The sequence below is a fragment of the Penicillium cataractarum genome (assembly GCF_028827025.1).
Source record: "Penicillium cataractarum strain IBT 29864 chromosome Unknown utg000002l, whole genome shotgun sequence".
Taxonomy (NCBI): Eukaryota; Fungi; Ascomycota; class Eurotiomycetes; order Eurotiales; family Aspergillaceae; genus Penicillium; species Penicillium cataractarum.
The window spans coordinates 6,181,244-6,208,889 of NW_026622738.1; the positions used below are offsets into that span (position 1 = coordinate 6,181,244).

The 27,646-nt window shown below is 48.6% G+C and overlaps 10 protein-coding genes across 10 annotated transcripts; 8 read left to right on the top strand and 2 right to left on the bottom strand.

Moving 5' to 3' along the window:
- Positions 1 to 335: 335 nt before the first annotated feature.
- N7496_004261 (pectin lyase fold/virulence factor) lies at positions 336 to 1,899 on the top strand (the record flags this gene model as incomplete). The annotated part of the gene is made up of 6 exons (XM_056697192.1): positions 336 to 783; positions 839 to 1,053; positions 1,102 to 1,174; positions 1,235 to 1,581; positions 1,629 to 1,730; positions 1,783 to 1,899. 6 exons carry the CDS (start codon positions 336 to 338, stop codon positions 1,897 to 1,899), a joined length of 1,302 nt encoding a protein of 433 aa, XP_056559404.1.
- Positions 1,900 to 3,030: 1,131 nt separating this feature from the next.
- On the top strand, positions 3,031 to 4,242 carry N7496_004262 (uncharacterized protein; the record flags this gene model as incomplete). Its single annotated transcript, XM_056697193.1, has 1 exon — positions 3,031 to 4,242. The coding sequence occupies one exon, from the start codon at positions 3,031 to 3,033 to the stop codon at positions 4,240 to 4,242; it is 1,212 nt and encodes a 403-aa protein (XP_056559405.1).
- Positions 4,243 to 5,493: 1,251 nt separating this feature from the next.
- On the top strand, positions 5,494 to 7,278 carry N7496_004263 (sugar porter family MFS transporter; the record flags this gene model as incomplete). The annotated part of the gene is made up of 6 exons (XM_056697194.1): positions 5,494 to 5,522; positions 5,574 to 5,682; positions 5,732 to 5,812; positions 5,875 to 6,025; positions 6,085 to 7,012; positions 7,080 to 7,278. 6 exons carry the CDS (start codon positions 5,494 to 5,496, stop codon positions 7,276 to 7,278), a joined length of 1,497 nt encoding a protein of 498 aa, XP_056559406.1.
- A 2,026-nt stretch (positions 7,279 to 9,304) lies between these two features.
- N7496_004264 (Zinc finger protein) lies at positions 9,305 to 11,942 on the top strand (the record flags this gene model as incomplete). The annotated part of the gene is made up of 3 exons (XM_056697195.1): positions 9,305 to 9,410; positions 9,475 to 11,244; positions 11,299 to 11,942. The coding sequence occupies 3 exons, from the start codon at positions 9,305 to 9,307 to the stop codon at positions 11,940 to 11,942; spliced, it is 2,520 nt and encodes an 839-aa protein (XP_056559407.1).
- A 148-nt stretch (positions 11,943 to 12,090) lies between these two features.
- Positions 12,091 to 13,803, bottom strand: N7496_004265 (uncharacterized protein; the record flags this gene model as incomplete). Its single annotated transcript, XM_056697196.1, has 4 exons — positions 12,091 to 12,451; positions 12,507 to 12,998; positions 13,057 to 13,618; positions 13,677 to 13,803. The coding sequence occupies 4 exons, from the start codon at positions 13,801 to 13,803 to the stop codon at positions 12,091 to 12,093; spliced, it is 1,542 nt and encodes a 513-aa protein (XP_056559408.1).
- A 296-nt stretch (positions 13,804 to 14,099) lies between these two features.
- N7496_004266 (beta-glucosidase) lies at positions 14,100 to 16,727 on the top strand (the record flags this gene model as incomplete). The annotated part of the gene is made up of 4 exons (XM_056697197.1): positions 14,100 to 14,216; positions 14,245 to 14,479; positions 14,538 to 14,781; positions 14,837 to 16,727. 4 exons carry the CDS (start codon positions 14,100 to 14,102, stop codon positions 16,725 to 16,727), a joined length of 2,487 nt encoding a protein of 828 aa, XP_056559409.1.
- Positions 16,728 to 17,018: 291 nt separating this feature from the next.
- N7496_004267 (SDR family oxidoreductase) lies at positions 17,019 to 17,993 on the top strand (the record flags this gene model as incomplete). Its single annotated transcript, XM_056697198.1, has 5 exons — positions 17,019 to 17,225; positions 17,274 to 17,377; positions 17,436 to 17,729; positions 17,784 to 17,913; positions 17,979 to 17,993. The coding sequence occupies 5 exons, from the start codon at positions 17,019 to 17,021 to the stop codon at positions 17,991 to 17,993; spliced, it is 750 nt and encodes a 249-aa protein (XP_056559410.1).
- A 355-nt stretch (positions 17,994 to 18,348) lies between these two features.
- N7496_004268 (amidohydrolase family protein) lies at positions 18,349 to 19,521 on the top strand (the record flags this gene model as incomplete). Its single annotated transcript, XM_056697199.1, has 1 exon — positions 18,349 to 19,521. The coding sequence occupies one exon, from the start codon at positions 18,349 to 18,351 to the stop codon at positions 19,519 to 19,521; it is 1,173 nt and encodes a 390-aa protein (XP_056559411.1).
- Positions 19,522 to 19,970: 449 nt separating this feature from the next.
- Positions 19,971 to 21,457, top strand: erg1 (squalene monooxygenase erg1; the record flags this gene model as incomplete). The annotated part of the gene is made up of 2 exons (XM_056697200.1): positions 19,971 to 21,135; positions 21,189 to 21,457. The coding sequence occupies 2 exons, from the start codon at positions 19,971 to 19,973 to the stop codon at positions 21,455 to 21,457; spliced, it is 1,434 nt and encodes a 477-aa protein (XP_056559412.1).
- Positions 21,458 to 23,244: 1,787 nt separating this feature from the next.
- Positions 23,245 to 26,721, bottom strand: N7496_004270 (uncharacterized protein; the record flags this gene model as incomplete). The annotated part of the gene is made up of 3 exons (XM_056697201.1): positions 23,245 to 25,967; positions 26,042 to 26,113; positions 26,199 to 26,721. 3 exons carry the CDS (start codon positions 26,719 to 26,721, stop codon positions 23,245 to 23,247), a joined length of 3,318 nt encoding a protein of 1,105 aa, XP_056559413.1.
- Positions 26,722 to 27,646: the final 925 nt, after the last annotated feature.

Below are 27,646 nucleotides of genomic sequence, written 5' to 3' on the forward strand. Positions count from 1 at the left end.
TGTCCATGTCCGATTTGAGATAGATTTGCGTTCGGGTACCCTCGTAAACGAAGGCAAGTCATTATGGCGAGCTATACAATTAGGCTGAATTTAGGGCCAGTAATGCATGACTTCATGATACCCCGCATGAAATTAAACACAAGACAACAATGTTCTGGGGGAACAAGGTATTAGGCAGTGGTGGATGTTCGGCATCGATACACCTCAGATGCAGTATGTGGTGAAGCTTTGCCTGGTTTATAAATAATACAGGCCGTGGTACTCCTAAATTGACTTCACTCATCCATCTTTTTTTCCAGACTTATATGTTTTCAATTTTCAAACTTGAAGCCATCATGAAGACCATGCATCTTTCAGCAATTCTCGTGGGACTTTCTTCTCTGGTGTCTGCTGGAACTTTTCCAAATGCTCCCCACGTCTTTGCGTATCCCAAAGACCCAGGGAACTTTCAACCTGCCCACCCGGACAGGCCCCATGGTCGGGTCTGCAAGGTGACACCGGATGCAACCGACTCTGGACCGGCTATCCTCGCGGCAGCACACAAATGCAATCGTGGAGGGACCGTATTTTTGCCACCTGGTGACTTTGTGATTGCCACGGCACTAGATCTGACTTTTCTTGAGGATGTGGATTTTGCTATATGGGGAAACATTACATTCAAGCAAGATCTTGAACTCTGGCCCACGCAAGCGTTCCAGTATTCTTATCAAAGTGCGAGTATGTTTTGGCGATTCGGAGGAACTAATGTCAACATCTACGGTGATGGAAAGGGTGTTATTGATGGTAGTCCCAAGTTCTTTCTTTACTTTGTGCAAAATCACTGATATTTGAACTGAAGGAGCCGGTCAGTTTTGGTGGAGTGCAATGGCCAAGAACTCGAGCGTTATGCGTCCCTGCCTCCTAGGCACGGATGGTCTTCACCATGCTACCGTCACAGGACTCACAATGCTCAACCCACCCGGGTGGTTCAACCTAATTTCTAACTCAACCAATGTCCTTGTGAGCGATATGACCATGCTTGTCGGTAGCCAACTGACTGGAGCCCCAGCAAAGGTATTTTCTCCATGCGGTAAAACAAAGTATAAAGTACTGACATTGAAGAACACCGATGGCTGGGATATTTATCGGAGCTCGAACATTGTCATTCAGAACTCCAAGATTGTCAACACTGATGGTATAAGTTTTCGTCTGTTGAAGTAAACAAAGCAATTGTCCGCTAACTTCGTACTGCTAGACTGTGTCTCATTCAAGCCCAATTCCACTCAAGTGGTTGTCCAAGGCCTCGACTGCACTGGATCACACGGCATCTCCGTCGGCAGCCTTGGGCAGTATCAGGACGAAACGGACTTAGTCGAAGACTTATACATCTACAATATTAGCATGACAAATGCAGGGGACTTTGCCAGAATCAAGGTTTGGCCTGGAGTTCCTCCTAATGTTACAGGATCCACGACCGGTGGTGGACTCGGCCTTGTCCGCAACGTGACCTATGAGAACCTGTACAGTGTAAACAACGATCATGTTATCTCTGTGTCGCAGTGCTATTATGCCAAGAATCAATCCGTCTGCAACGAATATCCGGTATGCAGTGTTGTTTCACAACCTTGCCATAGCTAACCTCTCCATAGTCAAAATTGGTCATCGAGGACATTTTGTTCAAAAGTTTCGCAGGAACCACATCGAAAAAGTATGACCCGCAAATCGGCGACTTGACTTGCAGTAGTCCTGATGTATGTAGCCCCTTTCTGGGCCGCAGGGTTTCAATTCTAATTGCCAAAATAGGTCTGTCACAATATCGAGCTGGTGGGCATTAACGTTACTCCTCCGAGCGGCAAGTCGCCCGTCTTCAACTGTGTCAACATGCAGGGCTCAAACCTGGGGAACATTACTTGTGCCTAATGTTATTTGACGACATTCACGAATAAGATGTAGGGATACGAAAGTGGTTCTGGGACTCTCAGTAGCCGAGGAAATTGTGTTCAAACCCAGCATGTGCCCAAGTCATTGGATGTAGAGCCTTTGTTATTCGCCCCCTGTTACTCTATGCAGGTTGGGAGGCGGTCGGCTTTGACTTAAGACTTCAAATAAGTCCTCGTTTTTACACGACATTGAAGCCTAGTGAGCTTGGTGTAAGGCACTCTGTCTGGCGTTTAGATCAATTCTACATCTGATACATTTACACCTGTGACGCCGAGCATGCTAGACCGGACTTTCGCGAGGACAGTATGTTTGTACAATAGACTATGTATGATGACATTTATGAAGCGAGAAGCTTCTCTTTTTATTCACATCTCCTCCAAATGGATCAATTTCTGGTAGGCTGAACGGTCAGTCAATGCGTATTTTGTCCCGCTGCTACGGGGGAATAATAACCTCCATACTGATCATCCTGGCTCGTGCAAACGTGAAATCAGCGGCGCAGGATACAGCATCTAGCATTGTGAAAATAGAACGATGGGAAATATTAATTGCTCAATGATATCCCTGCTCGGCTGGACTTAGTGGAGAGAATGGCTATGCACAAAGATCCTGAAGAACTGTTACTGCAGATTATTCTGGGCATTCAGAAACCCCAGCAGGACAAGCTCCTCTCTAAACTACCAAAGATCATTGCAATGCCTCGCAGCTGCCTTTACAATGCAATAAGACTATGATACGATAGAAAAACATAAAGATCCGTGGGCGCTGGTCTTGATTTTGCACTGGTGGAATCTCGGCTTAAATTATTCCGACGGCGTTTGGTGCACGTAGGGTCCGTGTTATCGATGAACATCTAGATACTGTTCAAGTTCAAGTTGAACGCAACGAACATTAAAATAGGCTGATAATAGAATGTGAAAAGACAAAATGCAGATACTTTATGGAAATTTAGCCGGAAGAAAGCCATACTATGCCAATTCTATTGGCGTTCAAACTTTATGAACGCTATAAAAATACAAGTCCTAACTTCAAAGAGAAACAGCAGCGCCATTGAATCTCACTTTGAAATTATCAGTGTTGAGCAGTGGAAAGGGCTAAGAGCTTACCGCAATGTACTCCTCGCTTCAGCCTTTATTTACCACCATATGGTTATTCGCTGCATGTTGGGGTCAGCCCTTGGACGGCTCGAGTAACCAGCTTGGCAATCATCAGCCTCATTCCTACCGTCAAGCATGCCAGGCATCCACTTCAGGGAACCCCCTGGCAGGGTGCCCGAAGAACACTCTTCTTGTCTCTCAGTCACACGAGAAAGCCAATTTTCGCACCATTCAAAGCGCCATCGACTCACTCCCACATGATGATTCGAGCCAGACAATCCTGATTCTCGCCGGCAATTACACCGAACAGCTGAACATCACTCGTCCGGGCCCTTTGACCCTTCTTGGAGAGACAAATCACCCAAGAGATGCCGAGCAGAATCAAGTCAATGTCTTATGGGCCGCTGCCACTTCTCAGGGCATCTACACCGACAACGTGTTTACCAGCGTCATGGTCGTGGCGCCTACTCTCAATGCCAGCTTAACAGGATACGGCCCATCTGGGCTCTCGGTTCCTGAGGACACACCATTTGGCTGCCGTGACTTTCGAACGTATAACATCGACTTTCGGAACGTGTATGCGGATCGGTCTGCAGGTCCGTCACATGCACTAAGCTTCAGTCGTGCCAACGGGGGCTTCTACTACTCTGGCTTTTATAGTTACCAGGATACCGTTTTTGTTGGAAAACTGGGGAATGCGTACTTTTATTCCAGTGTGATCGCTGGCCAGACAGACTTTATCTACGGCTTCGGTACCGGGTGGTTCGAGGGGTGTGATCTCATCCTGAGAGGCTGCGGTGGTGGCATCACAGCCTGGAAGGGAACCAACACTACATATACCAACAAATTTGGCGCTTATATCCACAACTCAACCATCCAGGCAGCAAACAGCTCAGTTGCAGCAGCTTATCAGGCAAAGTGTGCTCTGGGACGCCCGTGGAATAGTGCTCATAGAAGCATTTTCGCGAATACCTACGAGGACACGTTAATCACTACTAGTGGATATGTTCTATGGTCGGCTCCCATTACCAATCAAACCCTCATGGCGGAATACAACGACTTCGGACCCGGCTTCAATGTTACTGGACGTCGTCGATATAACTACACTGTTCTCTTGAATGATAATGAATGGGACTCATATAGTTCGCCCAAGAAGGTTTTCCTGACTCCGGATGGCGACGCGGGTCAAATCTCTTGGATTGATCCGACATGCGGTATGATATAATCCTTAGGTTTGCTTCTAGGACTAGGAGGCTGGTCGGATATTATGTGGTAATTCCAAAGTACTTGGACGTACCCTGAGAGATGGGATGACTAGTAACAGGTGAGGTTTCACTTCTTTGGAGCTGGCAGGTATCTAGCTACTTTAAGGATGTGAGATATATCATATCACTTAGTTATTCCAGCTTCTTCCTCCTAACATATTTCCGTTCAGGAGCTATGTGTTAGTCAATTTTAGCAGATGAATTAGTAGAAGCTCATACACATTCCACTGCTATAAGTATTTGAGAGTTCAACTCAGACTCTCCCAAATGACGAATCTTGGTTGAATAACGCATCTTAAATATCTGGCATTAGCTCAACACTTGCACATTCCATCTGCTGCATAGAGGCCATATAATTCAGCGATTGAGCCGGATCGGCATTCAACCCAACACACCGAGGTCACTGAGAGTTGACCCCGCCTTGATTTGGCAAAAGATGGAAACTAAGCCACAAAATTCAGGGTCTGTTCTATTCTCCCATTGGATTCGGTGGCTTAGGTCATGAATACATGATCCATGCTAACTAACTTAAAGTTTGAGGACCCTTACCCCGCATGGGCTGGGGCGGATTATGTTCGCAATTAGCCTAATTGCGGCTGTCAGACACTGCTAGACACGATGAGTAGATCAAGTTTTCCCTAGAAACTTCAATATCCGAAATTTAAAAGGGTTGTCTTGATTGTTTCATTCTTCATAGTAGTGACGGTGATGTTGGGAGCGGCGAGACCAGTTGAATTGGGCGCTCGCAATGAAGAATTCGTCAAAATTGACGCCATGATTAGAAAGTATAACGGGTAAGAGCTGAGATAAGAAGAAGATTTGCCGAGTTCCCCGCTTACATCTACGGTTACTAGGAAGCGTATATTGGCAACATAGCGGGACAGGGACTCTGGGTAAAATTTGAGTTTGAGAGAGAGCTGAGCACATTGACCTTCAGCACAAATGTTAATATCCGGGCTTTACAGCCTGATTTTGATATTAGCTAGCAATGATTGCAAATAATTCGTGGTAACCCAAAATGAAATTCCTCCAATCCAGAAGATGCTCCTGCGGCTTGGAGAGGGCTGTGATTCTCGAATGAATCCATTCAAAAGAAGACGATGAGATGTCATATAAGTTATAAGGGCACCCAGAATCCCCAAGTGATACATCAAATGATCTCAGTCTTCTTAGCATCTCTGCACCAACTCGAGTAATAAGTTATATCCAAAATGGTTAGCAAGACTGGAGTTTACAACTGGTATGAGCTTGATTATTTATTGCTCATGATATTTTCTCACAATATGTGCAGGTACATCTGCCTTGTGGCAGCTGGGTGTATGGTGTTAATGGGATACGACGCCTCTGTTTTTAACTCTGTGCAGAATTCCAATAACTGGATCGAGTATTTTGATAATCCGGTAATCATCACCGAAGACCTGGCTCGGACAATTTCTAACAACAATGCAGAATAGTTATATGCTCGGCCTCTTGAACACCGTGTATACGGTGGGCGGTATTATTACCGGATGGTTCTTCGCTGGTCCATTGGTATGCCCTACTGTGTTCCTAATTTCTTAGATCTGAGTTTAAATCGTTGATTCAACAAACAGGCCGACTGGCTTGGTCGAAGATGGGGAATGGGGATTGGTTGTTTCCTTACCATTATTGCGACTTTTATGCAGTGCTTCGCTCCACGCCATGGAATGGGGACATTTATGGCTGGCCGTGTTATTATTGGAGCCGGACAGGCTCTCGCTATTGGTACAATCCCTCAAGGCCTGTTCCCTAAATTTCGCTAACTACCAACGTGAAATTACCAGCCGCTGGGCCTATTTACATTGGCGAGGTCACTCCCTCATATATCCGGGGTGTTATCATGGCTTTCTGGCAAATGTTCTATTCTGTTGGCTCCTTCGTCGCCTACTGGGTCAATTATGTAGCGGGTAAACACAGAACAAGCCTCGGAGAATGGGACTGGAAGCTTGTCGTGATCTTCCAGCTTCTGCTTCCGGTCATAATCCTTCTTCAGCTGCCATTCATGCCCGAATCACCTAGATGGCTTGTCCAGCGCAAGGGGGATACCGAAGGTGCACGAAGAGTTCTTCAACAAGTGCGAGAGTCAGATGAGGAAATTGATCAGGAACTACTGACAATCCGTGAAGCAATTCAGTACGAGAATGAGGTACTTGATAGGGGCAAGAAGGCGTACATGACTCTGATCAAGGACGGCAGCGTCCGCAAGCGTCTTCTTCTCGTATTTGTGCTCAATATTGGACAGCAACTCAGCGGCCAGGGCACGTTGAATTCCTACTCATCTACAATTTATAAGAAGATCTGGACTTCCACGGATACCATTAACCTCATTAATGCGCTGAATGCCACCTTTGGTATTCTTTTCACTCTCAACGCTACGTGGACCGTTGACCGTTTTGGCCGGAGATTCTTGCTCATCCTTGGTGCTTTTGGCATGGGTACTTGCATGTTTATCACAGCCATAGTTGGTCTTGAGACCCCAAACACTCCCCAAGGAGCCAAGACGGAGCCTGTCGGTATTGCCATCGTATTTCTTATGTTCCTGTTCATCTTCTTCTACAAACCGAGCTGGGGAGCGACAGTATGGATTTACACCGCCGAGGTTTTCCCGATGAATGTTCGGGCCCAAGCCGTTGGCATGTCGTCTCAGATGCAAGGTGTTGCGAATACCGTCTTTCAGCAGTTCTTTCCGATTTTTTACAAGAACGAGGGATTGTAAGTTTGATGAAACCATCATGGTGTATTTCCCTCGTCTAACCGGAATACGGACTAACTGTGACAGGAAAACGTTCTTCTTTTTCATGACCTGCAACTTCTTCCTAGCAGTTTTCGTGTGGTTCATGATTCCAGAAACGAAGAAAGTCCCATTGGAAGAGATGGACGCCCTCTTCGGCGGCGTGAGTCATGTTCAAGGAGGCGCTTTGATCCTGGACGTGAAACGCACTAAGGAAGGAGATGAAAACGCAGAACAGTCGAAGTGAGCAGACCAGGTGTAGCAAGTAACCACGAGGCAGCGAGAACATGCGCGTTACAACCCAGTGGGAGTTGCTTGAAAACATGTGTGGTAGCTACAGCAATCAGGATAAGAAGATCTGAACTGGTGGACAATGGAACGTGCTCGTGGTTGAATTCCGAGATTAATATAAGCACTATTTGGTTTATCGAAGCATGTGAATAAGAACGGGGATTGTTAAAGTCACCCCCCCCCCCCCCCCCCCGCCCCCTTTATCATATTGTCACCCTCCCTGCCTGAAGATGCCTAAATTTATCGACTTGGTGGAAGACGTAGTCTCGGAAGATCTTCAGGAAGTAACGCTCTCCATTCTCGGCCCATGAAAATTTAGGCGTCTTCAGGCAGGGAGGGTGACAATATGTTAAAGGGGGGGGGGGGGGGGGGTGACTTTAACAATCCCCATAAGAAAAGCTTCATGCCTAGCGAATCATGCCCTCGCTCCTGATCTGAGACGCAAAGAGACGTTAGCATCAACGCTTACTTTATGATTCAAAGCATACGGGCCAGTCAAAGATAGAAGTGAGATCAAATTTAGAGAAGACTCAATGTATCCCTACCCTAGGGTTGCAAAGAAGCCTTCGGTAAACTCTAAGGAGCCATTGAACTACCGATCAGCCTCGGGAGATACTGTACATCAACTTAGTAGCATTCAGACCAAGACGGAATTCCAGCGGGAGACGTATGAAGAGAGGTGACATGGGAAGACAGACGAGGAGAATGAATTGTAATTTAATTGGGAACACGCGAAAGAAGTCACCAAGCCGGCATAAAGACAGGAGTCTTCATAGAAGCTTACATCTGACTTCAAATGCGACGAATACCAAGTACTTGATTGGTCACTGTGTGGCCCGTCAAGAAGGAATCATGCCCTAAAATAATATCCATTAATACTAGCAATACGTAAGAGACTAACGTATCCGCTAACTCTCAATCTGAAAACCATCAACCTTGATCATAGCTCCATCGCCTGAAGCAAATATATACCCACAATTCCATACAAATATGCAGGCAATCTGGTTTTCCACGTGACAAATCCCTTATCACTGAAATGTATTTTGCACGACAAATTATGTATTTTCGTATCACGTGACACACTATTTACAATTCTTTCGATTTTCTTTTAAATGTCCTATGGGAACATTTTCTTCGAATAGCGGAGCCTTAATAAAATAAAATAGCAAATCAAGCATGCGCCCTAGGGCTCATATTCATCGCACGGAGCCGAGTCAAAGTAAGAGAGTCGGTGGCCCGGGTGATCTCGCCCTGTTCTCCAGTCATATGTGCTTAATAAATTCTTACTTATGGGCAATTATCACACTTGGTCAGTATACTACATGAATTAAACCTGTCTTAAGCTTGAGCCTTGACCGGCATTTAGTGGGGTGGATTTTGAGTAGCCTGCCAAAAGTAGCGGTAATACTCATACCCCCGACCTGACAGTGACCTATCATCCACAAGAAAGCGATAGGGGTGTGCAATAGAACAAAACATTTGCTAATACAATATTCTGAACAAATGTAAGTAGCAGCTGCACTGGCAATTCGATGTAGTTGACTAGAGTTTAGCCCTCTGTTTTCGGATCGGGAGACCGCTAACCGAGAGCCGTCTGCTACGAAGTAATAGGCGAGACTCTTTTTTCCGAAGCCTACATAGCGCCAGCCTTTGGCCACATAGGAGTATCCTAAGGGTTGACCTACTTGCGAGATTATAAATGATATAGCCATTAAAGACGATGGTCGCTCCCCATCGCGTTGCGGTTCGGATATCCCGGTCGGGTCGTTTTAGCCCGATCCCCACGGGGTCCATGGGTCTGTCGGCAATGTTGACCTACCCGAAGAGCATGATTGGGGCTAAAATAACCTTTTCTTTTGACGGCGGGGGGCGAACGATCTTTGCTTAATACCTCGACATCAGACGACCCCAGACTTAAAGTGACTCAGCTGTGTCCACTTGAGCAATCACGACTGTCCACTTTGCATGTCCATCCTCGCCACATGCCTCGCGCTAATCCGACCCCAGGCACAGCCACTCGGTTTCGATGTGCAGTCTGCCCAAAGGAATTCTCCCGACGCGAGAATTTGATAAGACATGCCCGCATTCGTCAGTCACCCCTAATGGGCCATTCTTCATGTGCTATAGTGCTAAAATTCTTCGACTTTCCCAGATAACCCTAAGAAACTTCACTACTGCTCTGTATGTGGCAAAGAGTTCACAAGAAGTGATGTTCGTCAACGCCATGAGGAGATCCACAAGTCTAGGCAGACCCCTCCGGCAGCCTCGTCACCGCAGTTGGCGGCGATGCCTGCAGAGGGACTCCCAATGATGACACCAGACATGGGGACTCCGGGAGCGCTGGGCGAGCTTGGAAGCAATGACAGTGTTGGCTCCGCATCCCATAGCATTCATAGGGCCGAGATTCCCTTCGGAACTCCAGATGAGGACAACACCATCCAAGATCAACTGTCTAGCTGGATGCACAATTCGGGCAATCCGGAAAATATGTGGTTTGATGACGACCTTGTCTCAGCGCTCATGGACCCGATCATGATGCCAGGCATCAACAACCACTCAACGGATACGATGATCACATCACCTAGTACTGCAAGGGCCTACGCCTTAAACGGAAGCATGCCCTCGGAGTGCGAGCCACAGTCCCCTCCGAATGAAGCATCTGAGGAGGATCGATGGCCATACAGCTGGGATCCGGGCTCTCGAGCTATCACTGCATGTAAGCCTATTCAAATGGACAAAACGCACCCGTTAAGGCAGGCCCATAACGCCCAATTCGATATATCCGCCGAGAGATACAAGGCTTTGAAATCATTTCTCCAGCGACCAGCCCGCAAAGGCTTTGACTTTCACTCTCTGCCGTTGCCAGAACTGGGGATAGCGAACGTGTTCATTCGACTTTTCTTCACGCACTTCGAATATCAGGTCCCAGTGATTCACCATCCATCCTTCAAGTCATCTGATGACTTGCCAGATCCATTATTAGCTATCATGATTGCCATAGGAGCGACATACAGCCGGGAACGCCATTCCTGTCGTTTTTCAATTGTGTTAATCGACGTAGCCAGACTGAGCACGCAATTAGCGATTGAGCTGGACAACAGAATGATGCGAGATCCGATGGTTCTATATGCGTTGGCTTTGATATGCTACTCCGGCATTTGGTGTGGAAATAAAAGACTCTTTGAGCTTTGCGAGAGCCTACGTGGGACAGTTATCACGTACTGTCGCCATATGCAACAAATGAGGTTCAATCCAAGCACCGCAGGACCTGAGACTTCAGGCCACACCCCAGATGAGCAGTGGCAAAGGTGGATATCGATGGAGACTAAAAAGAGACTGGCATGGGTCATATACGGTCTCGATTGTATCTTTCCATGCTTACTCTATCTTCCAGCCTCATTTACCCTGGCAGAGTTTATGAGCATTGAATGTCCATGCGATGAAGAATTCTGGCAAGCCACAAATGCTCAGCGATGGAAGAGTTTGCTTGGATCTGCCTCCATACCACCCACGAGAACCTTTGGCTCAGCCGTCAGCCCTTTTCTCGGGCCACTCAACCTGGGACGTTCCTCGGAGACCAGCATCCATATGACTCGCCCATCAACCTCGTATTCAAATTCTATTGGACTAAACTCCTGGACCCGCTACCTTGTACTCATCACGATTCAAGTTCAAGTCTTTGAGCTCTCTCAGCAGATTATTATGGTGTCTGATGCAACCCTCGATACCGAGATATGGCAACCGCAAGATGGAAATTTAGCCAGCACACAGTCCTCAAGCAACTCTCACTACGAGCCCTCGACAGGCTCAAGAGTTGAACACCATTATGTCCAATTGGTCACAAGATGCTCGGGTTCAAGTCCTTCAGGTCCGGTACAAGAGGTTTTAGGGTCGCTCGCCAAACGGAAGGCCCATCTTGAAAGTAAGTTGCAACATGCATAATTTCATCGGATGAGCTTGACTAATAGATAATCAGGTATGCTTATAGCATGGGAGCAAGCATTTGCAGTATCCCCTGCAGCCGACAGTTCAGTGTATCCGACGTCGAAATACTTTCAAACAATTGCCGCGACCCATCTTGAGATCAGCCATTTGATGCTTCATGTTCCAATCTCGGATATCCAAGATGCGTTAGGAAAGTCCGGACCAGGCAAGGTGATCCCGGCAATGGAGATTATGCGCCGCTCGCTCGCAGAGCATCCAGAGATAGTAGCATCAATGTTCCGACAATGTCTTTCAACACTGAGCGAGCTGCAATCAAAACTGCTGAATCGCCACGACAACTCCATGGGGAGCATTATGGAGCCTTCTAGTGTCATCAGCTGTTTTCTTAGTGGTGTCTATGCATGGGCCATTATCCGCTCATCGGACCGGGAGCAAGTGATGTTTCTGCAAGAGCAGATTTCAGGTGTGAAGGCTCCCGACACTTTTTCTGCAACTGTGAAAGAAGTCATATCATGGCAGACCAACGAGCAATTGCCTCCGGATCACCTTGGCACCAGGGCAAACCTTATCTTATATGGTGTGGCGGACGTACTTGGGAAAATGGCTCCGTGGAGCGCTTCACTCAATATGGCGCTACTGTTGTGTCATCGTGCAAAGGAGCTTATGATTTATTGAGACCATTTAAAATAGAATTAGATTATATTCATTCTCGAAAATCCCTTCTTCCTCGATAGGCAAGGTAATTGAGATCTATCTAGCTAGAAAATATGGTTTAGGTTCCTGCATGATCGATAAATCACGACTCGCTTCCTCAAGCTGGTGATCAAGCCTGCGCCTGCATTGCCAACTTGTGGCTTGCAAATTGGCGGACTGGTACCTTTGCCTCGTAGAAGTTGTCAAGGTCTTCGGTGGACAAGCCAGTGGTATCAGGAACCAGCATGTAGACTCCTAGAAGAAGCAACACGGAGCTGCCGGCGAAGACAAATCCAGTTCGAGCTCCCAAGTTGCCGGAGTCCACATTGTACATGTATGGTACGACAAACGTGATGATCCAGGTGGTAAAGGTTTGGGACATCATTCCTAGCGACATCGACTTAGCGCGCAGTCGGTAACTGGAAACCTCTGCGGCAATCGACCACCCTGAAGCCTGCATGAAGGCTGCCTGTAGGGAAATCAAAAGGTTCCTGGTATTAAGTTAGTAATTTACTTTCAATGTCGGAAAAAAGGATGCTGCCTTACATGAGAATCGCGATAGCCCACTTGGGTCCATCGCCATTTCCGTAGTACAGAGCTCCAATCACCAGGTTGAACACGAGATTGATGACGGTGCCCCAGAAAAGGATGTGGCTGCGTCTGAAATTCTTGAGGAGAATTCCACTAGCAATGATAATGATAATGGCAAGGCCGAAACCGCCAACGGAGATATCGAAAACGTGGATGGCAGGCAGGCCGACGGAAATAAGGAAATAAATCGACTGAGACAGGAACGGGGCACCACCAAGATTCACAATACCGAAGAGGAACATGATTGTAAAAGTTCGCTTCAAGTTTGTGCCTTGGAAGCACTCCATATATCCCGCTTTGTTGGCCTGCTGTTGTGAGTTTTCCTCTTCTATGGTCTTGGTCAAATAATTGAAGCGTTCCTCTCGATCAGCGCTTTCGCTGTAGATCCAATCAAATAGTTTCTTCGCATTTTCTTGCTTGCCGTTCACAATAGAGTAGACTGGAGATCTAGAGCAGATTGTCAGCGATTTCAATGTGATTCAGCATACCCATGGAACGTCCTTACTCAGGTGCCAAAGCAAAGGCAAGGACAACAAGTCCACCGACTCCCCACTGGATCGCAAATACCGTTCGGAACGCATGTTCCGAGACATCTGGAACGAAGATTCGAATAACACCCATAGCCAAGGCCTGCATGATGAGGATAAAGATGACAAGTGCTTGTTGAACAGGAGAGACGAGACGAGGAGAGACGATTTCCGAGGCGTATGTCGTACCGGCGGCCATGGCCATACCGATTCCCAACCCGGAAACAATCTTTCCACCAAGAAGGGCGCTCCTGGTATGAGCAGTGTATTGCACAGTTGCACCTGCTAGGGAAATAATTCCTGCAATAACGCCTGACCACTTCCGACCGATGCGGTCAGCCAAAATTCCAGTACCAGTAGCTGCGAGGGCCTGCGCCAATGCCGACATAGATGTCCATAGCGAGGTCCAAAGTGATGGAAGGTATAGACCAGAAGCGTTGTGCTCTCCAAAGTATATAATGAACGCGGGCATCGAGATCGCAGCTCCGTTCACGATCGTGTCATAACCGAACAGGACAGCTGCCGTGAAAGGAATGCAGCCTAGGAGATGTGTTAGACTGCGGTAGCTCAAGCTTGGATCTGGCTTATTGTCACTCACAAAGCAGAAGAGCCCTTCCATGCTGCTGGAGAACCTCCCGGAAGCTCAACTTCTGATCAGACTGGAGGAATGCTGGTTCCTCCCACTCATGGTGCGAAGACGATAACTTGACGACTTTCTCGGGCATGTTGATCAACTTTCAGCAGATGAGCAGATCTTGTCCTGTTAAGTCAACTAACGGGGACCCAGTCACCCTTTATGCAATTGCAGTTCATATGCAAGCAGAATCTGGGGAAGTCCGGGGTGTAGCTGGACCGGGGATGATGGGCGTGGGGAAGGTGGACAGTGGACAGTGGATAGTGGACAGCTCGGAATTCCCGAAACTGGACATTGCCCAAAACGGATGTGGATAGTTTACGGAAACCTTGTATAAAAAACGAGGCATGAGATAGTATTGAAGTAGAGGTGCAAGATAGAAAAAAAATGTCTGTTGAACAGCTAGTCCAATCCCTTTCTCTCGAGGAAAAGGTCTCGCTTCTCGCGGGAAAATCATACTGGAGAACGGCGGGACTTGCAAAGTACAACATCAAGCCTATCAAGGTACGAAATTCCCAGAATAAAAGCTAAGCAAGAGGCTAAATCGACATGCACCGTGCAGTACAGTGATGGCCCTAATGGCGTTCGTGGGGAATCCATTCATGCCTCAACAAAAGCCACCTGCTTCCCTTGCGCGGCATTGGTCGGGTCGACTTTTAACCCCGATTTGGCTCATAAAATGGGTCAAGTCATTGGTAAAGAATGCAACGCCAAGGGCGTTGGTCTTCTTTTGGGTCCAACTATCAACTTGCATCGTTCTCCACTGGGTAAGCTTTCGCTATTAAGAAACCCGAAAGACGTAAAACAGTCACTAATCATGAACAGGCGGGAGAAATTTCGAGGCTTACTCCGAAGACCCGACCCTATCTGGGCTACTTGGGGCTGCATTCGTTAAGGGCGTCCAATCAGAGGGGGTGTCTGCCTGTCCCAAGCATTTTGTAGGCAATGAATGCGAAACCAACCGCAAGACATCGAATACTATTGTCGATGAGAAGACGCTGCGGGAGTTATACTCATATGCTTTCCAAGTGTTATTCAAGGAGTCCACCCCGTGGGCCATTATGACATCGTACGTTGATCTCAAAATAACAAAACATGGCGCCAAATGCTGATAAAGATGACAGGTACAACCTAGTTAACGGTGCTTTCATGTCTGAGAATGAAGAGCTACTTCAAGGTCTCCTCCGCAAGGAGTGGGGCTTCCAGGGCGCCATCGTTTCCGATTTTGAGGGAGTTTACTCAACTGTCCCCTCTGTCATGGCAGGTGTTGCACTCGAGCTACCGGGTCCTGCTCGTTTCAGAGGAGAACACCTTCTGAAGGCCATCCAAAAATGCCAGATAGCAGAATCGCACATTGATGACCTGGTCAAAGATGTCATCGCACTATCAGCCAAAGTTGGTATGAAAGATGAAACGGCCGTTGAGAAAGATATTCTCAAAGAGGATAGCACAGCAACTCTTGTAAGGGATATTGCTGCAGAGGGAATTATCCTGCTGAAGAACGATGGCAACCTTCTCCCGTTACTACCATCGAAGAAACTTCGAATTGCTGTTTTTGGCTCTCCGGCTGCCAATCCCATTATCCATGGAGGCGGCAGTGCGTCGCTTACTTCGTCCTATGTCATCTCGCCTCTCGATGCGCTCAAAGAAAAGTTTGGGGAAGAAAACATTCATTATCATCCAGGGGTTCCAATCTTCAAGAAAATTCCGTCTGCTCCAATTTCCGTGATGACAGCACCGAGCATTGGTCAGCCAGGAGTCGACTGTTTCTGGTACAATGGCTGGGTGGTTGGTGAAAATCCAGTGCATCACGAGATTCTAGAGACGACACGAACACTCGTCATCGAGTCGCGAATCTCGGATCTTCAACCAAAGCACTGCAGTCGAATGAGCTTTATTCTTCGACCAAAAACTACTGGCCTGCATAGATTTGGAGTGACTGCCTGCGGAAAGAGTGTTCTTCGAGTAAATGGAAAAGTTCTCTTAGAGCACTCGGGATTCGACGATTGCCGAGTGGAATATGTCATGCAACCTGGAGATTTTGAGGAGCGAGCCGATATCTTTATGGAAGCTGGTTGTGAGTATGAAGTGACTATCGACACTCTGTCAACCACTGCGCCGAGTCCATCGCCAATCTTTGACATTACGCCGCAGGCTACGTCAGTAGGATTCTACGAGAACCTAAACACTCCCATCAATGAACAGCTACAACAATTGGCATCTGAGAGCGATGTTGCCATTATTTTCACTGCAAATAACAAGGAGTACGAATCTGAATCATTCGACCGCTCTTCGCTGTCTTTGTCTCCGCTGCAAGATGAATTGATTCGGGCTGTTTCTGGCGCAGCACCCAAATCTATCTTGGTGAATCAGACTGGATCTCCCATATCAATGTCCTGGATTGATGAGGTCGACTCCATCCTTCAATGCTGGTATGCTGGTCAAGAGGTCGGGAATGCTTTAGCAGACATCATCAGTGGCGATATCAACCCCTCTGGCAAACTTCCTGTCACATTTCCCAAGTGCATTGAAGATACTCCATCCTTTGGAAATTTTCCGACAGATGAAAACATGAGGATTCGGTACGAAGAAGGATTGGAAATGGGTTACCGCGCAAGCAAGCCTGCTCCTCTTTTCCCCTTCGGTTACGGGAAATCATACACCGAGTTTGAGGTGCAAGGGCTTGCTATCAAGAGAACTGCCAGTTTGACCGCCGTGGATTTGACGGTGGCGACGACAGTCACTAATGTCGGACCAGTAGCCGGCGGGGAAGTTGTCCAAGTGTATGTTGACGGCGTACTGAAGGCTTTCCGGAAGGTTCTCCTCAGTCCAGGAGACAGCCACGCTGTGGAAGTCACTTTGGACAAATATGCATTTAGCGAATGGTCTTCAGACGATAAAAGATGGATCGTCAAGCCTCGAGTATATAGTATTGAGCTTCGTCAAGACGCAAATACTTTGCTTGCTTCAACTACTTACAATGTTGAGACAGGCCTATCCTGGAGCGGGCTTTGAGTGAAGATTGGTAGAATAGCTGTCAGTTCCTTATTCAATACATACTCTTATTTCACCTTTTTTACTAATGTACTATGTTCAAAACTGTCTTTTAAGTATTGGTATCTCATTTCCATTTCAGAGATAAGGGTAGGTATACCATTCTAGGAAAGAGTTGCGCGGGCCTATCCAAAATCATCTCCCAAGCCCCACTGCCTTCGTTACCCCACCTTCCAATCAACACCCTTGATTTCATATAAAGGAGTCTCAAGGTACATGGACACTGCAGTTGACCAAATATATTTCGACTCAATGACAGATACCTGGGTTATAGTCGGCGCCTCTCGAGGCATTGGACTCGAGTTTGTTCGTCAACTGCTACAGAATGGCCACCAAGTTATCGCAGGGGTGAGGAGTGTGTCAAAGGCCGATCAGCTTGTCAAATTGAAGTCTCAGTATACAACGCCAGAGCGCTGTATAATCGAAGAGTGCGATGTTGCGAGTGAAGAGAGTATTCAGGTGATTCTTTAGATCCGTTCAGTTTATAAGCGATTCTAACAAAAATAGAAATTTGCCAATAAAGTTAGGGAAGCTGCCCGAAGTGGACTGAAAGTCAAGAATATTGTCCTCAATGCTGGCATACTCCAATATCCAAATCGTGCAACCGAACTGTGAGTTTTATGCTAGATATATAATTGTCTCGGCTGAAAGTGCTGAATATTGGCATAGCTCCTTCTCCGAGTTCGCTCTCCATTTGCATACAAACACTATCGGACCTATCATCTGTGCGCAGAAACTGGTCCATCTTGACACAGAATCACCACCTTCAAAAATTGTGTTTATCTCCTCAGACTCGGGGTCAACCACCATCTTCCGCGATGATGAGGATGGATTTGGAGCTTACAGCGCAAGCAAGGCCGCACTTAATCAAATGCTTAGACACATGGCGGCCGAGTTGACACGAAGGGGTGGGAAGTGGAGCAATACATGCGTTCTAGCTTTGCATCCAGGCGAAGTTCAAACGTACGTCAAACATCTGCTGTGAGGTTGATATTCGGTTTACTGACAGCCTTACAGCGACATGGCCAACATCGATCTCGGTTGGGAAGTGAAAGGGTCTATACAGGCCGACGAAAGCGTTTCGGGAATGCTCAAGGTTATTGAGCAGATGGATGAGACTGGTAGTTTCTGGTGCTGGGATGGGAGGGTAAGTTTGCACCCAGTATCTCTACCTTCGAGAGAAATGGATCATATCTGACAATTCATATTTAGCGACACCCTTGGTAGGAGAAGATATAGACACAATGTCCATTTAGACTTTTATGGCCGCGACCCGCCGCCATAGACCACAGTCTCTATATAGCCCACTCGTCCCCAAGTAAGCCTTTCAAATACCCACTCAAATAAACCAAGCATAAAGTCATCTGTAAAGGACCGAGCGCAGCGGGACGTTTCCCCACATTTCCCCTTTCTTTAGTCGAGAATAGTTCTTGGTTACATTGGGAATGCGGGACCTAATCCCAGGTTGGTATAATTATTAAATCTGAACTGCAACTTTAATTCTCTCACACCTCCTCAAGGTGATCAATACAGCTCAAGTCTCTGCATTCCTTCTTGTCCTTGCGGTTACTACCTCCAAATCATGTCTGCTACCGAGGCCACAGGAGCCAGGCGCAAATGCCTTCTCGAGAACGTCCGCGTGTTTGATGGAACCGGATTCACCGATTGCCGATCGGTAGTCATAGACGGAGGCATCATTGGCAATGATCCGGAGGGTGCAGATGAGATAATCGATGGCAAGGGACACTTCCTGATACCCGGTCTAATCGATGCTCACGTCCACCTCCACCACGAGGGACATCTGCATGCCCTAGCAAGCTACGGAGTCACGACAGCCTTAGATATGGCGATGTGGCCAGCGAATAAGATGAATGGACTTCGAGACAAGCCTGGTCTGCCAGATATCAGGAGTGCCGGTTTGCCCGTGACTGCTTCCGGCAGCATTCATAGCTGTATGCTGCCGCTTCCTGCTGAAGCTCTACTGTCTGGACCCGAAGAGGCTGAGAGTTTTGTGCAAAGGAGGATCGACGAGGGTTCGGATTATATCAAGCTTATAGCGGATGTCCCCGGGCCCAGACAGGAAACTCTTGATGCCGTATCGGCGGCTGCTCACGGCAAAGGGAAGATGGTTGTGGCTCATGCATCGTCTTTCACTCCTTTCAATATGGCACTAGAAGCCAAGGCGGATGTAATCACCCATGCACCGCGAGACAAGTCTGTAACTGAAGAATCGGCAGCGCTCATGGCTCAAAAGAAGGTGATCTCCGTCCCGACCTTGACCATGATGCAAGCAGTATCTGCGAGACCACCACTTAGCGCTGCACTTGGAATGATGGTCTCCAAGCCTTCGCTATTCATGGCTATTGCAAGAGCCAAAAGGAACGGTCAAGGGCAGCACACTTATGAGAATGCAAGGGACTCTGTGACAGTGATGTATCGAGCCGGAGTGCCAATTCTAGCGGGCACCGACTGCCATGAGGAACCAAATTCCTTCTTCGAAGTCAAGCATGGAGATTCTTTGCATCGGGAACTCGAACTTCTCGTCGAGGCTGGTGTCTCTGCGCTAGATGCTTTGCGTGCAACGACGGTTCTTCCAGCAGAGCATTTCCAATTGAATGACCGGGGGTCATTGCAGAAGGAAAAAGAGCCGACCTCGTTCTCCTTCGTGAAGATCCCACTCAGGATATTCGTGCGACTCGTAGTATCGATCGAGTGTGGTGTGGTGGGATTGAGTATGGAAGTGTTGCATAGTTGATGCCTGATTGGATATAGTTCTGAGATCCACCGTGTATTTCGTAGAATAGTTGAACTATGGACAAACTTCCTTCCCAAAAAACGAAGATGAACAGTAAAATTGCTCTTGAATATTCATATAGATATCTCTAGTGAAATACTAAACATGTTTAAGCAGTAATTGTATAATCTTAGTGTACAAAATTCAAAAATGCTCAACAAATCGGTCAACCATGACTGCAAATAATTTGGCTTGGGAACCTTTCACATGTCACGCCACCGCCCCTTTCCACGATCGATCGATCAGCCCATACTCTTCCCTTTCTTCCACCTCAACCAATCGCCCAACGTCCAATTCCCTCCAGGCTTCTTCCACCTTTATAAAGCTTCAAGCATGCCCCTGCGGCAACGGCCGCCTTGCTAGTCACCGATCCATTTCCCCTTTCCTCCTCGAAAACCCCCCATCCCACCATGACCTCCGCGCTCAACGGCCATGCGCCGAAATCTCCGCTCTCTATTCAACGCCGCATTGAACACCATGAAGCCGACGTCGTTATCGTCGGCGCCGGAATTCTGGGCTGCGCACTCGCTGTTGCGCTGGGACGACAAGGCCGCAGCGTCATCTTGCTGGAACAGTCTATGAAGGAGCCCGATCGCATTGTCGGCGAACTGCTCCAGCCCGGAGGTGTAAATGCGCTGGAACGTTTGGGTCTGCGGGACTGTCTCGATGATATCGACGCGATCGACGTGGACAGCTACTATATCACATACTTTGGCGAACCGGTCAAATTATTCTACCCCAGGGAGACTCCGTCTTCCCCTCGGCCGATTGGAAAATCCTTCCACCATGGCCGATTCGTCATGAAGCTGCGCCAGGCCGCGTTGGCTTGTCCCAACGTGACGGTGGTAGAGACAAAGGCCACGGGCCTAGTGACCTCGACCCAGGTCCAGGGACAGGTGCTGGGTGTTGAGTGCGTGACTCAGGATCTGAAGGACTGCTACTTTGGCCAACTGACCGTCGTCGCGGACGGTTACGCCTCGAAATTCCGCAAAGCGCATCACCCACATACACCCAAGGTCCGCTCGAAATTCTGGGGCCTTGAACTGATCGATACGAAACTCCCCTCTCCGAACTCCGGTCACGTCCTCCTTAGCGATAAGCCTCCCGTCCTCATTTACCAGATCGGTACCCACGAGACCCGAATCCTTGTCGATATCCCCGATAACCTCCCCTCGGCGTCGGTGAAGAATGGCGGTGTCAAGAGCCATCTACGGAACGTGGTCCTGCCCTCCCTTCCCGAGGGAGTCAGGCCCTCGTTCGAGGCGGCACTAGATAAGGGTCCATTGCGCTCCATGCCAAATTCCTTCCTGCCCGCATCTACAAATAAGACTCCCGGGTTATTGATTCTGGGCGATGCATTGAACATGCGACACCCATTGACTGGTGGTGGAATGACCGTGGCTCTAAATGATGTCTGCTGCATCCGCGAGTTGCTGAGCCCTGAGGCTGTGCCAGATTTGGGTAACACTACACTGGTACTGAAACAACTCTCGCGCTTCCACTGGATGCGCAAGAACTCCTCCTCCGTCATCAATATTCTCGCCCAAGCCCTTTATCAGCTTTTCGCCGCTAATGGTACGCTCTTTCTATACTTCATTTGCGATTTGCCCCCACTAACCTCCCATCAGATACCAGTCTCCTCGCTCTCCAACGAGGTTGCTTCCGCTACTTCCAGATCGGTCCCGTGGACGGACCGGTCGGCCTCCTTGCAGGCCTGATCAAGCAACCCTTCGTGCTCTTCCGCCACTTCTTCACCGTCGCCTTCCTCTCCATCTGGGTTCTCTTCCGAGAGACCCCCTTCACACAACTAATCCTGTTCCCATTGCGATCATTCATGGTCTTCTGGACAGCATGCATCGTGATTTTCCCCTTCATCTTCGCCGAAATCTGGAGCTAGTGTGTGTAGCCCATTTCAGGGAAATACCCACACATCACCGGTTATCCAAAACCCATCCTCATTGTCTTATTACCCCTCATGAACTGAACATATTGCGTTTTGATTTTTTGCAGCGGGCTCTACTGTCTTAATTCTGCATTCTTGCCCCCCTGGTTTATCTCTCGTCCCGGTCTGGGTCATTTAGACCTGTCACCTCTCTATGTGATTTAATCTCTCCCCACCCGCTTTGCCCTGCGCAAAAACTAAAAGCGTTTCAGAGGGCTCTTTTGATGGATCTCTCCGGGCCTGGGGTCTTCTATCGGGCTGATTCTCATGTCGCCATGTACTATACCAATATTAAACGCTATACAGCTTCCTACCTCCTGTCTGTACTTCTAGAGTGTATGAAACTTGAGTCTAATCTCGAGGAACTAAAAGATAAGGTTACCAAACACCAGCAAACCAGTACAGTAATCCAGTTAATATTCAAGTCAGATAGTTCAACCCCACGCGGTTTAGCCTCGAAGTCTGAATGGAAAAGATCCACATACCCCAGAATGATTTACAAAGCTAGCTAAGGCCATCCATCCACCTATGACGGCAAATGTGATCTTGATTGCGCAATGGGCAAGCTGCAAGGTATAGAGTTGGGGTATATATGGAGGGTGATTGCGCGTTCAGTTGTACTACTTTCCCTCTTTCCCCCTTGAGTCACTGGATTTTGTTCAGTCAATACACCTTTACCTCCAGGTGCGACCCTCCAAACCACTACTCAGATAAGGGCTGTTTGATTCTAGGAAGGGCGAACTACTCTTCATAAAGGTTCTGTTGCGTTTACTGAATAGGCCATTCTTTGTTCTGTCAAGGCAGGTAGGTTAACTCCCTACCAAAGAGTCACACATACTCTCTACAGTCTACCCAAGAAAAAGCAGAGCCTTTTTGATTTATTTTCTCATTGGCAATCCAGCCTGATACCCTCTTTTTATACAGAACCGAAAAAAAAAGGAGAAAGATGATAGGTAAAACAACCATAATGTCTGTCTTGACTTATTCCCATTCCCATCCCCAAGAACCAAATCTCAATGCCCATAAAACAGAATGGAAGAAGGGGGGAAACACAACCTTGAAAACAAAACCCTCAAACCAGGCGTCTAACATTCATCCCGAATGAACAAGAAAAAGGAAAACAGATCCCATCCACTCAAGAAAAGAAAACTCCAATAACTTGCAGAGAAACAAGGAGACGATATTCGTGCAGTTCAATTCGATTCAATGAGTGTTCTTCCTCGATGAACGAACATGGAAATGGGGGAATGAAAACGATTGCCGGAAGGCCAAAACTTGGAATTTAAAGGAATTTTGTTTTCCAAGGGACACAGAAATACAATGACGAGACAAAGGCATGGCAATGATGGATGATGAATAGTGCTGTTGATTGATGACTGAATGATGAATGATGCTGCGCATATGCCCTAACCGACCTGTTCCCCTTGACACCGGGTAAAACAAATTGACAAGACAAGTGGAAATCACAAGAAGAAGAAGACACAGAAACATTCAAAATGGCCGTTGAATCTTAGGACAGTCGTTGATAAAGTCGACATTTGCTCGACGAAAAGTTGAAGTCACAAAGGTGAGGCGGTAAGCTTGTGTGTAAGTACTTCAATGATTTCTTTCGTTCGTTCTTTTTATTTGGAGGGACTCGTTTCATGTTGTTGGGGACATCCATTTTTGAACGTTTTTTCTTAACATTTAGACGTCGACATGCTCGTGAATGCTGATAGCAGATGAGGACCTCATTTCCCTCCTTAACCGCCTTTGCGCAATGACTCGTCTGCGGGCAGAGGCTCAGGGCCACCATTGACACCGTTGCGATGCTCGGCAGCAGAGGACTTGGCATTTTTGCGGTGCTTCTTTTTCCCAGTAGTCTGCCATCCGCTGTGGTGGGCCTCGTTGGCACCGTTTGCTTGGCCACCCGACTTTCGAGGGGCATGGTCGTTGTTTCGGTCCTTGGAATCGCCCGACGGGTTCGAAGAGTTATTCGTTGCATCCTGTCTCCCCTTGGCCTTGGACTTATGATTGTGGCTGTGGGCGTGGCCGTTGGCATGGCCATGGCCATTACCATTTCCATGGTGGACACCATTGGCCTTCTCAGATGGTTCCACACCGTTAGGTCGCCCGCGCTTCGAATTGGATGGCTGTTGACGTGCTTCATTGCCCTGGTTCGCCCCAGAAGAAGCCTTGTCACCCGAGGGTGCCGAGTTTTTCGCCGGTGCTACCTCTTTGCTCGGTCCGTGATGCGCAGTGCCGTTCTTCTGTCGGTCTGAAGTCGCTTTCATCGTTGTCTGCGACTGGGCCAGCTTTTCGGCATTCGACAAATGAAGATTCTGAAGACGACTGGCAAGGAGCTCCGGTTGCCCATTGACCTTTTCCAAGGATGTATCGTGACCGTTGACATTACCCGTCTTTGGCGCATCAAATGGCACCCTCGTGAAGACCGGGGGCTGCTCCATCTCGAACGGGCCTGGGTCCTGGAAGTCTTGCGACAGGGAATCAGAGAAACTGGCTGGCGTATTGATGTTGTGGTCATCCGCAGTCGACGTGTAATGCGTCACGGCAGTATATGGATCGATCAGATCCATCGTATACTGTGGGCGCGGCTCACTAGGCGGCACCGAGCCATCAACAATCAAAGGACCCCGATCTGCAGCCGGCGCGGGCCTCGAGGTTGAGCGCTGCTGTCCTGAACCGGAAGCCCGAGGTGCAGGTGTTGGAGTTTGATCAGAGCGCCCATTCATTCCGTCCGACGAGAATGACCCGGAGCGATAGTCCTGCTGCACCGGCAGGAACGACGTATAGCCATTTGGCAACGTGAGACCCATTGGTGAAGATAACGGAGGCAACATTGCGTTCTGCTGATAAAGCTGCAGTTGCTGCGGGGTGAGATAATAACCCATCATATCCTGAGCCCGGCTTTCATCCACAGAATCGGAGCGTGAGCCGTTGCTAGGAAGGCTATTGGGTGGCATTGCATTCTCATCTCCACTGCCTTCGCCACCCTCCGATGGTTCGGGAATCGACTGCTGTCTAGATCCAAACGAGGTGTCCAATGGTTGGGGGATCGCATACAGAGGAGTAAACGTCGGGAGAGAAGGGGAATTCTGAGGACGTGCAGGCTGGGATTGCGCTCGAAGATTTGCCTTTGGCGACCCATTCACAACTGAAGAGCGTCGGGGATTCAGCCGGAGATCGGGGTGAGCATTGGTCGCGGATGGGGAGGGCGGATTCGTGGTGCTACCCTGGGTGCCGGCCGCACTGACGGAAGCATAGGTAGGACTCGGGTAGAAGTTTTGCTGCCGGCCTGACGGTGTGAGAGGTGGCTGGTTCACGGTTCCTGACCTGGACCTTGAAGTTTCATCACCCGTATATTCTTGCTGCTGCGGCATGGGGAACTGGATGAAAGGCTGGCGAAGGAATACTGGTGGTGGCCGTCCAGTGATCAACGCCTGATTGTGGAGCTGCATGCGCAGCTCTTGTTCCTGTGCTTGGAGGAGCTGGATCTGTTGATAGAGCTGATCATGCAACAGAAACTGAGCCTGTTGTTGCGCCTGTAGAGACAGGTCGCTCGCACTCGCCGTATTTCCTTGTCGGAAGGCGGATTTATTCCCAGTGTTCGATGTTCGACGACCACCATTGGCAAAACCTCCCCTAGAGTACTGATTGCCATATCGTCCACCCCGGCCACCGCGTCCTCCTCGGGTTGGAAGGGACGCGGTGATGATAGGCCTCGGTTGTGGCGGGGGTCGCTCCCATGTCCGTTCCTCTTCTGGCGGAAACTCGAACTGGGCGCAGCAACCAGTCAAATCACCATCTGAGGCGTACTTGAACGCTCTCCGAAGCTCCATATGTAGACCGCGGAATGACGTATCATCGGCCGTGTTGCCCAGATTTCTTGACGTGTTGAAGGGCTCCTCAACGCACAGCCGATTGTTGACCGAAAGATGCCACCCTTTGCCCTCTTTAGAGACCAACTTTCCCTCGCGTACCGAAATGACATTTTTCTCGTAGTCGATTTCGTGCCCATAGTACCGAAAGAACCCAAACAACAACTCGCCGACAGTCTCTTTATTCTTGCGACCAAATTGAGTCAAAGTTTCGAGGTCATCGTCGAATGAGTACACCAATCCGTCCGGAGTGGCCCGCTTTTTATGCGGGCGAGCTTGAAGACTCGGCAAGACCGGGGAATTCCTCGTTTGCAAGAAGTTGATGATAAGGCAGATCCAAGTATAAGAACTCAATGTTCCACCGAGTGCGGCATCGTTGAGGATCCGTCGTTTCGTCCAGTGCTTGATACACATCGCCAATGGCCGTACTCGTTCGTCCACTTCGACGTATGTCCGGATCATGCGGGTGTTTTCCAATGCGAGGGTATTGTTGACGTTCATATCACAAGCGAGTTTCAATTCCGGATCCCAGATTTTCACAATTGGGACTTTCGCATGGGAGACACAGACAACTCGTTCCATGCCGTCTGCATTGTTCAGAAATCAAGTCAGCCAAATGCAGTTCTCTCCGAGCTCAGGATCGTTCTCCAAAAAAACTTACGCTTAGCCAGAACCTCGGCCAGCAGACACACATGTTCCAAATCTTTAAAATTCGTCGTGATACAAATGTCCACTATTTGCAAGTCAGCCACAACCGTCCGATTTGGTTTCCTTCCTGAATTGCACCAGATCTTTTTTTTCTGTCTTTGTTCACGTACCATCCGAGTCACTCGAACAGAGCTTATTGCCCGACGAGCCAAAGACGTTCGCCTTGATCTCGTGTCCAGGCCATTGCTCATTAAATAGTTTCTCCAATTTCCGAACGAGTTGCCGCCGCCGATCATCACTTTCGGCAGAAGGTAACAAGCGATCGTAAAGTTCCATAATATCCGCGGTCAGTCGGCGCTCCTCCTCCGGATCGAGGCTCTCCTTCAACCCTTCCTTTTCCTCTGGTAATAAATCCGCTCCCAGGCTGTAAGGTATTCGTCTTCGAAAATATGCCATGGCGGTCTCGTATTTACAACCACCGAGAGGTTTCCGGGCCGATGGGGGTAAATGTGTCGACTCAGAATGGGTAGAACGAGGAGAGGTGCTTCCGCGGGCGGGGGACGGCGACCGGGAGTGAAAGGAGAGATTGCGCGCATGTTGGTAAGGGGTGGAGGGAAGTGAATTGGATTGTTGAGAGGCCAATGGAGGCCGAGGAGGAATCTCGGACGCGTCGGGCTGCGGCATCCATGCCATGGTGCTGGAAGGCTGGTCCGACGCTATCGGTGAGAGGTCACCAAGGTGGCGGGAACAGTTTGCATTCCCATCGATGTTTGGGACCATATAGCAATGTCCAACAACGCCAGCGAGTCTCGTGTTGTCGGGCTCGGCGACTCGGTAGAGAGGACTCGATTTTCCACACACCCACACCAGCGACTCAAAGGTGCCCCTCCGGGTTCCACTTCCAACCGTAGAAATGATCAAACGAAAACCTCAACCGCACAGTAAACGGACGAATCGAGTAATTCTTCAAAGGGAGGCAAGCGGGGTTAAAAGGTGTGAATCGAATATCGTGGAGCGAAGTCTTTCGTGGGATATGGCAGGTGAAGTGGAGGAGGGAGGAGAGGAAAGTCGGAGAGTGGAGGAGGTTTCAATGGTCCTCACACGGGAGCGCAAAATTGGGTGTGTAAGAAGGTGCAAAAAAGAATGCCCTCGAGGACCCAAGAACAAAGGACGAATAAAATAATTTGAAACCAAAGAAGGGAACCTCAACCAGGAGCTCAGAGAAAAGTAACACGGGGGAAGGCGACTAGAGACGGCAGATCTCGCGGGAGGCAAAGAGGGTGTGTAGTGGGAATCACTTCTCTCGCACGGGCCGATCTCTAGGTAAAGCCGTTGCCAAAAAGGGAGAATGTGGAGGGGTGGATGAAGGACGAGAGGAACCGACCGGCGTTCCGAAGAGGGATGAGAAGGGGAGAGTTGAGAATCGAGGACTCGAGGGAGGTAGAGTTCGAGGGGATCGTCGAGGGAGCTGGGAGGGTGGAGGTTGGAGGTTGGAGGTTTTGGAGGTTCGCTGAGTGCTGGAGTCTCTGGTCAAAGTCAGCCTACGGCCCCTGGCTCTTTGGCGGTAAACTGCCGACCGGCTACACCTTAGGGATGATTATTACTCTTGTTCACCCAC